The following is a 15,427-nucleotide window of genomic DNA, read 5'->3' on the forward strand; positions in this document are numbered from 1 at the left end:
AGGATGATGTACGTATCTCTAAAAACAGGACTTATCTGTGACTGCCAGACATTTACAGCACTTAGAAACAAAGTAACAAAACAAACTCATAAAGCTAAAGCAGATTTCTTCATTGAAATGATAGATGGGACGAATGACAATTGAAAAAATCAAAGACACAACACCAAATGACATGCAGCTCCAGGTGAATGGTATTCTTATAAACGACCTGGATGTCATTGTTAGTAGTTTCAACATTTTTTTATACATTCAGTTGAGGAGTTGACAGTGAATTTTAAATGTCCAGACACTCCACATAACTCTATAGATGACAGAAAGCCAGTCTTTAGCTTAAGGGAAATAACTGTTCGTGAGGTCCTAAAAATCAAAAGCTCAAAGGCTAGAGATGTTTTTGGTTTTGACTGTAACCTTATAAAACATCATAGAGAGTTCTTCGCACACCCAATTGCACACTTAATAAATCTGTCCGTAAATCAGGGTAGAGTTCCATCAACCTGGAAAACTGCTAAGGGTACTCCAAATCTGAAGACTGGTGACAAAACTTAGTTACAGAATTACTGGCTGATAAGTATTTTGCCAGTCATTTCAAAAATGTCAGAGAAATGGATTACACTGCAGTTAACAGATCATCTCAATAATGGGCATAACGCACTCCATCCAATGTAGTTCGGATTTCTATCAAGTCAAGCCTATCAAGTCTCCTCAAGAAGGAAGTTAAAATCTTAGACAGGAAAACTCTTCACTTTCATTACTGTAATATCCTAAAAAGGTATAATATTCTTGATCTTGATAGTTATCAAATCTTTATGGATACCTGTCTCATCTTCAAAGTTGTAAATGCTCTTGACCCCCCACCTCTGAATGAATTCATCCAGAGAAAAAGCATTGAAGGACGAAGAACAAGAGCTCTAACTAGAGGTGACTGTAATGTACTGAAGCGTAAAACAAAATGTTCCCAAACAGTTCTATCTCTAGGAGGTACACATAGCTGGAACAAGTAACCACCACACAACCAGAGCAGTGACAACTACTTACTTTTCAAAAAAAATAAAAAATGTATACTCTCTGGCTCCTTGGACCATGTCTGTTCTGATACTGTCTGTCTGTGTCGACATTGTCTGTCCGTGTCGGGTTCTGTAATTGTCTTTTGTATGAATGTTGTTTTAAAGTCTTCTTTGTCTGTGTTGTGTCTGCCTTGGGACTACGGCTGAAAATTAGCATCTATGCTAAGACTGGTGCATGTACACTGATTACTCATGCATCAGTGTTGATTAATGTGCATTGTCCCAATGCAATAAACTAATAATAATAATGACACATACATTTTACAATAACAAATACTCTATGAAGGTCAGCAACACCTACACCTAATTGAGCTCAAGCTAGTTACAGAGCTTGCTTTCACGTAGCCATCAATCTGAACTAATGAAACAAACCCAATAAAACGACTGAAATGTCAACAGTTCATTAATCATGCAGACAAAACAACATTGGACACTACCAGTTTCGAGAGATAAGCATATCATTACTTTACCTGAACCGCTGAACTCCACATGGACTTCTTGAATTATATGATGGAGCTGTGCTCTCCAAAGTCAAGTTCAGGAATAGCCAGTTAGCATATTGTCACTCAAAAATGAGGAGTTTGAGGAGTTTGAGTTTGATCAGTAAAGAAGTGCTATCATCAAAATAGAAACATAAGCCCACAATTGTCAGTAAGGTGCTGATGGATAATGACTGGACTTGAGAAGGGATGTCTCCACTGCTTGACAGAAAATACTGTTTTATGCTGGTAAATTACAGCTTCTTATTATTAACTAAACATTAACTGTTAATTTACATGTAAGCATGAATACAGTATTTACAGTAGTTATTTTAAAACACAGTAAGATACTGTAGTAATCCACCGTAAATTTACAGCAATTAATTACCAATACTGTTTTATGCTGTTCATTTACATATGAGGGATGAATATTTAACAGTATTTTATAATTATTATAAAATAGGTAGGATACAGTAGGAAACAACAGTAGTATTTACAACCGTAGGATACGGTTGTAAATCCACCATAAATATAAATCCACCATAAATATACAGCAGTTTGTTACACCTCCCATTCTACTTTTTGAAACATTTTGAAACTGTAGTGATCTGTTGAGACAATATGGTACTATGAGGTCTTTCAGATATGATTGAGCTATGCCTTGTATGTAAGGAGGAGGATTGTAAATTCAATTCTAGATTTTTAAGGGGCCCAATAAAAAGAAGCTCAAACTGGATGATAATTCCTGTCAGTAGGCCTACTCTTGCTGTGGCATTTTGAATGAGGCTTTTTAAAGAGCTATTCAGGCAGCCAGACAGAAATTAATTATAACAATCAGCATCACTCTGAGACAGGATATTTCTAATTTTGACAATATTAAGTAGGTGAAAGAAAGCAGTCCTAGTAACTTGCTTTATGTGAGAATTATAGTGAAAAGGAACCTCAGACCAGCCAATACTTTAGAAACAAATATTATATATAGCTATTTAGATATATATACAGTATAGTGGAAATTGGTGTATATGTATCAATAATGAACTATAGTGTTGGAAGAAGATTATCTGATCAGCTGCCAGTCTATACAGCAGAAATGGTGGCCATTATCATAAATCTGCAGTGGATAGAAGAAGTATATTGTGTAGATTCTCTTGCAGCCTTAGTATTAAAAGTACAAAATCAAGCTGGAAACTCAGCAAAGTTTATTCAGACTGAACATGCTAAGAACAGACGTGAGACTTTGCTGGGTGTGAGGGAGGGAATGAGGGAGCACACAGAATATCTAACAAAGCAATCAAGATGCAAGATATAATAAATGTAGTTTGGGGAAAAGGAGAGATTAAAGCACTCATCAAAAAATAAATAAATAAATAAAAATTATGAGAAAGTGGGAAACCCGGTGGGACAGATATAGTGGAAGGAATTATTAGAGTGTACAGAAATCTATCAATGCACAGGGTGTGATGAGTAGACACAAAAAGGAGGAGAAAGTTTTTAAACAAAACATTGTATATCGTAGGTAAAAGTCAATCAGACATTTTACACATCAAACATGTGATGTTTAAAATGACAGAAAATGTGGAGCATATATTATTACACTGTAAGAAATACACGCAGGAGCGAATAAGAGATTAAATATGCTATATTAGGAACTGTAGGAGAGGGTGTAAACGGCGCATAGAGAGCTCCTGTAGAATATTTAAAGGACACGGGATTATATAATAGAATTTAGGAGCATTATATAATTAAATCTGGGTTACATACTCCGATACAGTAGGTGGCGGTATGCTCATTTACAGACATGGTTACAACCCGCCAATAAACAAAGCATAGGAAGAAGAAGCGGCAGCAGTAGCTACAAAGACATTCAACAAAGGAACTGTTCACGTAGAATATTGGCATTTGGTAATCAAAACGTCGTACACAATGAGGTAACTGTATTGTCGTACATTTTGCATTATGTTTAGAGTTTTATGTTTGCATGTTTTGAAATGATGTTTTTGTCTCCTGCGGAAGTAATCCTAACTCGGAGCATTTAGCCACTTAAGTTAGCGTAGCTTGGTGTTAGCAGCGTGTATTTCAAAGCCTACCACAAAACTGAAATGCCAGTCAAGTGACAAATTCCATCTTTAATATACAAATGTGTTTTCGTAGTTAGGCGTGTTGTGGTGTGTGATTGTGTGTTTTGCACGGTCCAGATGCCCTAAATTTGTCGTGGCAACGTTATCAAAACGGTGACGTTATATTTGATGAATAAATGTGTGTTGCATAAGCAGTTTCCACACGTTTCTGTATTTGTATCCAGAGGAGACCGAGGAAGGGGGCGAGGAGGCCGCTTTGGATCCCGTGGTGGACTGGTTCAGGGGTGAGCAGTTCTCACAGATGTCTTCATCGCATTATCATTCAGGGACAGATTCAGGGACGTGGTGTTCCCATTAAACTCTCCTGGCATTTAAAACAAACAAACAAACAAAACAAAAAAACTGAAATAATTCAAACCGTCCCTCTTCTTTTTTGCTCAGTAATGGTGCATTTCCTACATCTAAAACCTTTAAAACTATTTTTTACCTAACAGCACTCCAAATGCAGTGCGTACTTGCATTGGTCACTACTGTATCTTCAAGGGCTTAGTTCATCACTGTTCATTTGTTTGAAATTATGCTAAACACAAAGAACAGTTTTAGAAAGTACAACAAGGAAATTTTGATTTACAATAATACTGATCAGCATCATCATGTCAACATCATATTGTTTAAAATAATGTGCGAACAATAAACCCTATATTAGATACATATGTTGTTCTGTGTGTTTTTTCTTTTTTAAACTACAAACTGATATTTTCATTATTACTGTTTAGGTACCGTCCATTTGTTCCACACATTCCATTTGATTTTTACGTGGTGAGTAAAAAAAAATCTATTTTGTGAGATGTTGCTGTCATGGTTCGGTACACGATAGTTGATTGAAGTGGTGGTAGTGCTGAATCTGCGAATGTTGTTAAGACAGAGTACTGCAAATTGAAGAGCAAGCGTCACTTTTTATGTGATTGTGGGTAAAGATGGAATGGTCTTGAAGTACATTATAACACATTTTGTGAATTAAATAAGAAGTGTACATTTTAGGAGGTATAATGTAAACTTTACATAGTGAAAAACTATGATGTAGTCTACTCGTGTGATTAAGCTGATAGTAAAGTAGCAGAGTACTAAGCTACAGTGTGAGTACTAAAGAAGACTGTCGTTTCTCTCAAAGTGTGAGATGGCCTTCCCCAGAGTGAAGCATGCACCTGATGAAACAGCTTTCAGTGAAAGTCTTTTGAAGAGAAACCAGGACTTGAGCCCCACACCTGCAGAGCAGGTCAGTCCACAAACATGCATAGGAAATATAAAAGCCTCTTTCACCAATTGTTGTTTTTCACATGCAGTGTGCTTCAGAAACCTTGTTTAACTGGTGTGTTCCTGCATTTAGTCGTCCATCTTATCCCTGGTAACTAAGATCAATAATGTCATCGACAACCTGATTGTTGCACCTGGAAACTTTGAAGTGGTGAGTTATGCATCTAATATTCTAAGTGAGTCAGTGATGACTACATTGCTATTTAGTTGATACTCAGTAACTCTGTATGTTGTGTATGCTTGTACTTGTATCATGATTTGGGCTGCTACAGATGATGATTCTTTTCATTGATTAGTTGCTTTTATAAACTTTTATTTCATTTAGAATCAATGCATTTTATGCCGTAAACGTAAGAAATTTTTCATTTTAGTTAAAGATGATGCTTTTCATTGTATTTTGGACAACAAAACAATTATTTCATGTTTGATATGTTCATTTATCACTTTTTATTAAAATTGTATCATAAAACAGCATTTAGAAAGGTAAAATAATAATACTTATAATAATAATTCATCGATTTTTTTCAATACCCAAAGACTACTGAGGTAGTTTACCGCCACCACCAGGGCAGCTGTGACTACTGAGATAGTTTACCATCAGTAGTCATAGCTGCCTCATCTGCTCACTCAGTGATGGTAAATCACCTCAGTAGTCTCAGCTGCCCTGTGGCAGACTGATAGAAAACGTGGCTGCCAAACCACAACAACGGCCTCTTCGACCACCACCATACATGACTCAGTGCGTTTATATGCAGAGCTTAATCGAGCTAAGATTAAAATTCAACTTTCTGACTACAGTCCTTGTTTCAGTTTACATGCAGCGCAAGAAAATCGAATAACTGTTCTCCTCATCCACACAAGCTGGCGATAAGCGTCTTTTCAGCGGGATAATACCACGTTAATACGACACGATTTCCGGTTGATTGGTTTCATGTTATAATTTCGTACGTAATGTCCGTGATACTTCTGGTGTAGGTAAGATCCGCGCTATCCCTCAGACGGTTCTTCTAGTAGCTCCATTTCTCTTATTCTTCTTCTGCAATCGGCTTTCTTCGATGTTTTTGTTCTGGGGTCACACGCCAGCACAGTGGTTGTGGAGCATGTGGACACGCATTACCCGATGATAACTCCGATTCCAGTCGCATTATCTGGATTTTATAGCAGTACATATTTTATTAGGTATAAAAAAGATAACACACTGCTGTGTGGATCAACAGTAAATGTGTACCTGTCAGTCACATTTGATAAAAATCAAAGGTTCCCTGGGTTAACTTTGATATTCCATAGATAATGCTTGTTTTTTGCTCAGTAATGGTGCATTTCCTACATCTAAAACCTTTAAAACTATTTTTTACCTAACAGCACTCCAAATGCAGTGCGTACTTGCATTGGTCACTACTGTATCTTCAAGGGCTTAGTTCATCACTGTTCATTTGTTTTTTGCCGTTATTTTTGACCGCATGTTTCGAAAAGTGGGGTACTATAAACTATAGTGATTGGATATACATCCAAATGGCCTCATGTCAAAGAAAACTTATACGAGGAATACAAAGCGGATTAAATTATGAAAATTTGAAATTACAAAGATTTTTCAAAAAAACAAAAAACAAAACAACAACTGCTGGGGTAATGTTTGACCACACTTATGCATCTAAGGGTTAGACGTTTTCTGATAATATAAAGAGTATAATATTTAAAGAGGACAAACACAACAGACACTAACATAGTATATGTGTGCATATTTAAAATCTCATACTGAAATAAAATTCAGCTTTTTAATTGCATGTGTGATACATTTTGATGCAAATGTTCTCCCGACTTTATGTTGCATCACTCCCTCGGTCATCGGATTTGTTAGTTGCTTATATCAGAGGACAAGGAAGTTGCATTAAGAATCACTCTTCAAGTGCAATTTCTTTTAGTAAAGGCACAGACAAAATACTAAACATTCTAAAGCATCCATTAAAATTTTAAAAGTGATTGGTTCCATAATAAGAAATTTTGAGTACTGGGTCATTTTGGTACCAGTGATCCACTAATGAAGGCTGTGATTTTTATTAAAAAACATTTTTCTGTTGCCTTTCTTCGTGTCTATATAAAGACAGTATATTTGAAAGATCTTCAGAAACAGAAATGGCTAAAACAAGCAACCTAACACAGGAAACACGCCTGAAGATACAGATTCTCAGCCACGATGGGTTCAGCTGCCTCAAGATCACCAGAAAGTACAGATGCAGTCCTTGAGCAGTTGTATACACTCTGCAGAAATACAGATGAACCAACAGCATGGAAGACAAAGCAAGATCTGGGCATCCAAGGGTTTCTTCAGCAAGAAATGACTGCATCCTGATCCACATGTGAAGGGAAAAACACCAAATGACATCACAAGAGCTCCAACAGCAGTGGTCAAACTAAACTGGTGTCTAGAGTTGCACCCACACTGTACGTGGTCCACTTTTAGATCATGGCTTAAGGTCCTACAAGGCTGTCAAGACGCTCCCGATCAATGAGAGACGAAGGATCGCCTGGCATTGTTGGGCCCAAGCACACAAGAACTGGACAGTCAGGAATTGGAAGAAGATTCTGTTGATCAGACGAGTCTAGTTTGCAGCTCTATCTTCCTCCTACTAATGTGAGGGTACGCAGAAGGCCAGGCCAAGCATTATCTCCAGCATGTACAGTATCTACTGTCAAAAATGGTAGAGGCACTGTCATGGTTTGGTGATGCCTGAGTGCTGCTGGTGTTGTTCATTTCACTGTCTGTGATTTTTTGTCTGTGATTTACAATTCGATTTTGACTTCTGTCCCCAAGAAGTTTCATCACCATTCACGCCTTGAGCCTCCAGGCTCTCACCAACAATAGCATATCCTTGTTAGAGCTCTATTCATAGGGTGAAGTAGCCTAGGCACATAGTCCCCCCCCCATTCAACGACAGGTAAGTACCAACCATTATGGAAATTAGTGACCCCAGTTTCTGGTCAAGCAAGTTTCAGGTGGGTGGTGCCCACAGAGTTTTTCCTATTTAAACCTCAATTTCCCACTAGTTAATCAGAATGGAAGAAGCTACTTGGTTGAGTGGCGAAACCTCTTCACGAAATTCTACAAGTCCAGCTTAATTTAATGCTTCTTTTGAATACCATGACCTGGATCACTGAGAACCTTCACAGACATACACAGCAAATCAACAAGCAGTAAGAACCAATTTCATCTGCAAGTGACTGTGCCTCCACTTTCGCCACAGGATCATTAATCTTCTGACTGACTTCCAGTAAGGCTTCTTGAATCTCCGAGGCCTGATACCTGACTGCATGGACACTTTGAAGCCTGCTGTCCCATCTTGTCAGTCCATGACTTCGCTGTTATGTTCATATGTTGTTTCAAGATATTCCACCTTTGGGTGCCAGCAGCAAAAAAGGTGAACAGCTTTTGTACATGGCTGAAAAAACCAACAGCATCTTTGGAGGATTGGTGGCATCTGCAATGACGAGGTTTAATGTGTGTGCACCACATGGAACAAACACAGTTCTGGGATTCATTCTCAACAGTCTGGCTTGTACTCCTCGGTGTTTACCTTTCATATTGGCCACATTGTCATAGGCTTGCCCTCTGCAGTTGTCAAATGGAATTTTCAGATCAGTCAGCTTGTCCAAGATGACTGTTGACAGGCTTAAGCCAGGTGTAGCCTCAACATTCACAAAGCAGAGGAAGTGCTCCTTTATCAGTGGCTGTCCCTTTAAAGCCACACTCCTGAGGATAATGGACATCTGTTCCTGGTGACTAATGTCAGGTGTACAGTCTAAGATAATGGAGAAGTATTTTGAGTCTCTCACTTGAGCCACAATAGTTGTGAGAATCCTGTCACTCACAAGCTGTATCAGCTCATTCTGTATGTCCTTACTAAGGTAATGAGCATGTGTCTCTAATGTCTCTGTGTCTTTAATTCTTTTGACATGGTTTTCCAAAACAGGGTCAAATGTAGCTAATAATTCAACCTCTTTTAGAAAGTTTCCATTATCTGGTCGGAAGAGCTTAGCTGACGAACCTCTGAATGCTAGGTTTCTTTCAGCTAGAGACTGTATGATACTTATGAGGCTTGTAAGGACATCTTGCCATCTCTTTCTTTCAGCCTCCAAAGCTGTCATTTCTATGTGGTCAAGTGTTTTTCCACGACTTAAACACAGATCAAGTTCTCTCCACTTAATCATATTGCTTGTGTGTTCAGGACTACCCTCATGCTGCTTCAGAATAGCATTGATATTTGACCAGTCATTAACACCTTCTCCTATTATTTTGTGTTTTTTTTTTTTGTGGAAAAGAGCTTACAGCATAAACACACACAAAAAACACAGCGTTGTTTTTAACCGAATATGAAAGCCAGCTCCTGGTAATCTTTTCGCTGTGTGGCAGCCGCCTCTGTAATAATCCTGGATGGAACCCTCTTCTGGACTTGTCTTTGGGGTAAGAAAAATCTACTCCTGGCTTGAATGGACCTCTGCGCACTAACTCAGTCCGCATACAGTCCGTTAAGATTGGGGGCCAGTCTGCTGGATCATATGGTGGAGCAGAGTCTGTTGCTTTAGGGTTTGAGCTCGCTTCTGATGCTTGCTGTGCACACATGGTTGTGTGAATAGTGGTTGAAGCTACCTGTTCTTCCCGTGTCTGTACTTGACAACGGTGGCTGTACTGGACCTGTGCCGCTGCTTGTACTGCCTGAGCCAGCTGCATATGAGTCATCTGTGCTGGTTGAAGGTAGCTCATCTGTGTCTGTCCTATCTGGTTCTGTCCCTCCGCTGGCTGACTTGCTCGACTCTGTGCTGCTTGTTAGAAACTTAAGCATAGCACCTGTAAAATATAGATAAGGCTACTTTCCATTCAGCTCCATCAAATTGGCTGCACTTGTTTTATCTTCAGATACTGTACTTAAAATGTAGATGATTTAGATTATTATTTAGCCTATTTAGCACCATTGTCCTAATATTTCACGAGTTTTATTTATTCACTAATATATCTGCATCTGTATTTGCCTGTGGGCTATCCAAGCAAACAAAATTCAATCTTGGTAAATATTTATCCATTACTTTCCATTTTGTATAAGTGCAGTTGTAACTACACTCAGAATGATTGATATAACACTTAAATTGTAGAAGCCAGCAAGACGCACACAGAGACTGCCCGGGGTTCACCCAGGGCTCACCGCCCTGTTATGTAGGTCAAACACCGACTAACCCCCATCCCTCCCACTCTCCCACCCGGAGAGGAGAGTTACCTGACTGCTGTTCCCGCTGTTCATTTTCATGCAGTTTCTTTTTCGTTTTTCACTCCCCGAGGGATAACTCCACTTCATCTTGCTAGGTTGATGCACATGCATTGGGAATCTGACGTGCACCACCAGTGCGACAGACGTTCACGTCATCATGTTTTTTTCCCCCCACGGGGCCTCTATGAGTTTGCCCTACGCAACATGCGTAGTGAGCGTATTGGTTCAACCGGTCCTGCTCCTATTGTACGTATGCCGATAGAGTGCTGTCACTTCCAGTATGTGGGTGTTTTCACAATAAAGATACTGTTATTGTTCCACAAGGATACATACTGTGGCAGTTTCAGAATACAATGCGTCTTCACCCAAACCTCTCTGGACTGAATAAGAATTTGATTTGTCGTGTTGACTCTCTGAATTGACCTCTCCTTTGAATTAAGTTCTACTCAATATTTAATCAGTCTACTTCATTTTCCTCTTGTTCCCAATAATTAGCAACTTTGGCCATTTCAAGTAAACTAAAGTCGCTATATCGTCTGTTAGTCCTAATCCAACTTTTGTCTTTTGAGGCACATGATTTACTTATCTTAATCCTGGTTCGGTTCCCTCTCCATAAAAACTGTGATTATATTTTCATATTGTTTATAATTGGTAGGTGATATTGTGATGGGTAACATCAAAGCCACATAGTTATATTTGGGAGCTATGTTCACTTTTATAATAACTTTTCTCCAGAGTGAGAGGTTCAACCACACTCATTTTTCACAACTTGATTGGGTCCTTTGTAACACCAAATTAGTTTGACGAGGGCATCTCCTCTAATTCTTGGTTAAGTATGATTCAGATACCTCATATTTTGGAATCCAATTAAAATCACACGGCAGAAAGTGACATTTATTTTACTGACTTCTGTCCTTAACGATCCTTATGTACTTGTTTGTCCTACCATTGATAGCTAATGTTTTTAGAAAAATAGCAGGGTCTGAGAGAGGCCAAGAAAGGTAATGTATACCTTATTATTAATCTTTGTTAACAATGATTTACCCGTGTCTCTTGACAGCAAATTGAAGAGGTGCGTCAAGTGGGTTCATACAAGAAGGGCACAATGACAACAGGACACAATGTTGCTGACCTGGTTGTAATCCTCAAGATCCTCCCTACATGTGAGTGATTACTGTGAAGTGTAATAATCCAAACTGTAATGCGGTCTAATACCCCTTTCACATCAACAATTCCACCAAAGGTGGGTCAACCCAGGTCTGAAAATCCCAGGTCTACCCGCCTTTGTTGCGCTTTCATATCGCCAGAAGTCTCATTGTCAGAGCTACGTGCCTGTTTTTTGTCTCCCTCTCATATGTGACTGCGTCAACAACATCATTATTACACATGTCACAGATAAACAATGAACAGCATGGTGTTTTTTGTAACGCTTTCGGTTTGACAAGTCAAACCCCCGGGCTTTCAAAAGGCTGCTGATATTAGAATAAATCACTGGGTGTTTCGCTCAGTGTGAAAGAGGCTTAAAGGAAGTTGCTGCAAATTTATCAGCCTTTATGGCTTTTTGATTGATGTGTAACGTCAGTATTTTACTCAAGTTCTTTACTTATCTACAATTAGGTACTCACTCATCCTCGTGCTTCTCACTAATTTAATGGTAGGGGAAACACCACAATACCAACACAAATTCCCCCCTAATTTTCTTGGCATACAGATGAATCTGTTATGAGGGGATAAGTTAAATGTTGAATTTAAGTGATATTTTTTCCCCACAGTGGAGGCAGTTGCTGCTCTTGGGAATAAAGTAGTGGAGACCCTTCGAACACAGGACCCTACTGAAGGTACCATGTAGGATGCAGTGCTGTTTTAGCTCTCAAATAACTTGTCAAGGTTTAGTGAATTACTGATGTGTCACTTGTTTCAGTACTGTCCATGCTGACCAATGAGACAGGCTTTGAGATCAGTTCAGCTGATGCCACCGTCAAGATTCTCATCACAACGGTCCCTCCCAACCTTCGCAAGCTGGACCCAGAGCTGCACTGTATGAGCTTACGCTTATGTCAAACATACTTGATTCATGCACATTTCCCAAGTGCTTGTCTGAACAGATAATCCTTTAGCTGCCTTTTGAAAGTAACTAGAGATTTAGAGGAACGGGCAGAGAATTCCTCCGGTCTCACGGTCTCAAAAGCTTTATTACCTGGCCATGTAATACTGCTGACAGGAGAAGTAAATAACATTGGCTATATTGTAACAATACAATGTTCTTGTTATGTTTGGACCTGCCATTCATGTGGATATTACTTACTCATGTTCCACCCATCTCGACCAGACCAGACCCCCCTGAAATTTCATCGTACTATCGTTTTTACTATTATATTATATACTATTATAATATTTTTGTCACTATTGCCACATCTGTCGATCTTATAACCACCTTGTTCAGACCATATTTGTCTGCCCATGTGACTGTCTTGTCTCATCGCACAATTTCTATGTATATATATATATGTATATATATATAAAAAACAGTCTGAAGAATGCCACATGCCTCCACATTCTCTAGATGGATCGCATTTTCTTTGTGTTTTTTCTTCAGTGGACATCAAGGTACTACAGAGTGCACTTGCTGCCATCCGCCACGCCCGCTGGTTTGAAGAGAATGCTTCTCAGTCAACGTGAGTAAATTTACTACTTACATTAGGCCTGCTGTTCTCTGCTGTAGCAATATGTTTGTGATCACATGAAACAGTTCAAGTTTTTTTTTTATTTCCTTAATATTTAGGGTCAAAGTACTGATTCGCCTGCTGAAAGACTTGAGGCTGCGGTTCCCTGGTTTTGAACCTCTCACACCCTGGATCCTGGATCTTTTGGTAAGTCCCAGAGTCCTGACATTTCATACAATGTTGCACTCAGAGTACATAACAAAAGATTGTGACTGACTGCATGTGCAGTATAGGTCAAACCTTGTGTACTAGCTAGAAACTGTTTGGTAAACTACATAATTAGTGACAGTTTCATAGTACTGAGCTTTATGTCTGTCCACTTCCAGGGCCACTCAGCAGTGATGAACAATCCCTCTAGGCAGCCCCTGTCGCTGAACATGGCCTACAGGTTGGCTCTCACTGTCCTTAGTTTTCCCTTCTCTGTGTTGGCACTATGTAGATGTAGGACAATTTAGCAAGACTTTGTTTTGAACCGTTAAAGACGCTGCCTGCAGATGTTGGCTGCTGGTCTCTTTCTGCCTGGGTCTGTGGGAATCACTGACCCATGCGAAAGTGGAAACTTCAGAGTACACACAGTCATGAATCTGGAACAGCAGGTAGGTCTGGTTCTATCTCTCTATTGCATGTGATAATTGACATTGGTACTAGCTAGTAATGGGTATTGATTAAATAATTCAACAAATAATGGCTGTCCCACATATTTGCTGCTGGACTGCAAAAAAAACGGCACCATAGCTGAGAATACTTCAGAGACGATCTCTCTTAAAATGTTGCCTCAACTCAATGTGAGATAACTAAGTTTTTCCCGTTTGTGGAGGACATGGTGTGTTTTACAGCGCAGACACTGGTGAGGGTTCTGTCTCATGGAGGCTACAGGAAGATTCTTGGTCTCGAGGGAGATGCCAGCTGTAAGATAATTTTATTCACTAGCAAATACTTTGGCTTTTACAGTAGACAGATATAAAATTCCTCTCCGCATTTAGAGATTAATCAACCAAGAAAGTGTGCGGGTTTGAATTAATACACAATAATTTGTCGTCACAGATCTGGCAACAGAGATGTCTACATGGGATGGTGTGATTGTAACTCCTTCGGAGAAGGCCTATGAGAAACCTCCAGAGAGGAAGGAAGAAGAAGAGGAGGCTCTGGAGGAAGGAGGAGATGGAGAGGATGAGAGCATGGAGACCCAAGAGTAACGAAGAGGTTGGAGCGGTCCTACATTTTAACACGCATGTTCCACTACTGTACATAACTATTAGTGCTAGCATAGTTAAATGTAATGTTAGCTGTTTATTATACCAGGGGTTCTTAATCTTTTTGACCTGTGGGCCCAAGTACAAAGTAGTCCGGGACCCATTCAAATATTAACACTTTAATTCTAATTGATCCGAGTCTTAGTTTGATTTGTAATCAATAACTAAATCAAGCCCACTTATAGTTTAACAAGCTGAAACCTTGTGAAATAAATGATACACTGCACATACAGTGGTATGAAAAAGTGTTGCCTCCCTTCCTAATTTCTTTCCTTTTTCTTTTTTTTGCATGTTTGTCATACTTCAACGTTTCAGATCATCAAACAAATTTAAGTATTAGCCAAAGATAACACAAGTAAACACAAAATACAGTTTTTACATTAAGGTTTTTATTATGAACAAATAACAAAGTCCCAACCTATATGCCTCTGTGGTAAAAAAAAAAAAAAAGTGATTGCCTCCTAAACATAACAACTGGTTGTTACACCCTCGACAGTGTTGGTGATGACTTCAATGAGTCTTTTCTATCTGAGGAGAAGTTTTGTTCCATTCATCTTTGCACAATGGTTGTAATTCAGCCTCATTGGAGAGTTTTCCATCATGAACCTCCTTTTTAAGGTCATGACACAGCATCTCGGCAAGATCCAGGTCAGGGCTTTGACTTCAGCGTCTTCATGTAGTTTGTCTCCATCCATTCAGAGGTGGACTTGCTGGTGTGTTCTGGATCATTGTCCTGCTGCAGAACCCAAGTTCTCTTCAACTTGAGGTCACCAACCAATGGCCAGACATTTTCCTTCAGGGTTTTTAGGTAGAAGCAGAATTCATGGTTTGGTGTTGGGTGGAGTGGCCGTTGTGTCCGGTGGTGTGTTCCTGCTATCAACTGCTAGCATTGTCCACGTCCCCTGAGCTGGCCAGACTGAGGCCTAAGTGCTTTGGATGCCAGGCTGAGATTCCCACTTAACCTCCGAAGAAGTCCTGGGGATACCAAACTGGATTTGGTGGTGGAGGAGCGGAGAAGGAGTTTAGGCTCAGTGGTGCTGTCTGTCCTCAACGATTTGATTTTACTGTTGGTATCATGTTCTTTTTCTGAAATGAAGTGTTACTTTTTCACCAGATGTAATGGGACGGACACCTTCCAAAAAGTTCAACTGAGGCACATGAGGCCTGCAGTTCTTTAGATGTTCTTGTGGTGTTTTTTGTGACCTCTTGGATGAGTTGTCTCTGAGCTCCTGGAGTAATTTTGTTTTCACCACTTGTG

The 15,427-nt window shown here is 39.4% G+C and overlaps 1 protein-coding gene across 2 annotated transcripts in view; it reads left to right on the forward strand.

Annotated features, from left to right (window-relative positions):
• Positions 1 to 3,315: 3,315 nt before the first annotated feature.
• Positions 3,316 to 15,427, forward strand: part of ilf2 (interleukin enhancer binding factor 2) — a 14,011-nt gene continuing 1,899 nt past the window's right edge. Inside the window, exons 1-14 of one of the 2 annotated variants that reach the window (XM_047604949.1) lie at positions 3,317 to 3,471; positions 3,846 to 3,905; positions 4,398 to 4,440; positions 4,793 to 4,897; positions 5,009 to 5,086; positions 11,254 to 11,356; positions 11,966 to 12,031; positions 12,115 to 12,231; positions 12,790 to 12,868; positions 12,976 to 13,063; positions 13,243 to 13,304; positions 13,398 to 13,512; positions 13,734 to 13,824; positions 13,961 to 14,119. In XM_047604949.1, coding sequence (XP_047460905.1) covers positions 3,467 to 3,471; positions 3,846 to 3,905; positions 4,398 to 4,440; positions 4,793 to 4,897; positions 5,009 to 5,086; positions 11,254 to 11,356; positions 11,966 to 12,031; positions 12,115 to 12,231; positions 12,790 to 12,868; positions 12,976 to 13,063; positions 13,243 to 13,304; positions 13,398 to 13,512; positions 13,734 to 13,824; positions 13,961 to 14,112 — 1,164 coding nt within the window. In that variant the 5' untranslated portion in view covers positions 3,317 to 3,466 and the 3' untranslated portion in view covers positions 14,113 to 14,119. Of the gene's footprint in view, positions 3,472 to 3,845; positions 3,906 to 4,397; positions 4,441 to 4,792; positions 4,898 to 5,008; positions 5,087 to 11,253; positions 11,357 to 11,965; positions 12,032 to 12,114; positions 12,232 to 12,789; positions 12,869 to 12,975; positions 13,064 to 13,242; positions 13,305 to 13,397; positions 13,513 to 13,733; positions 13,825 to 13,960; positions 14,120 to 15,427 lie in introns of both variants that reach the window. The other variant, XM_047604950.1, reaches the window with a different exon arrangement.

This window comes from Mugil cephalus, chromosome 14 (genome assembly GCF_022458985.1).
Source record: "Mugil cephalus isolate CIBA_MC_2020 chromosome 14, CIBA_Mcephalus_1.1, whole genome shotgun sequence".
Taxonomy (NCBI): Eukaryota; Metazoa; Chordata; class Actinopteri; order Mugiliformes; family Mugilidae; genus Mugil; species Mugil cephalus.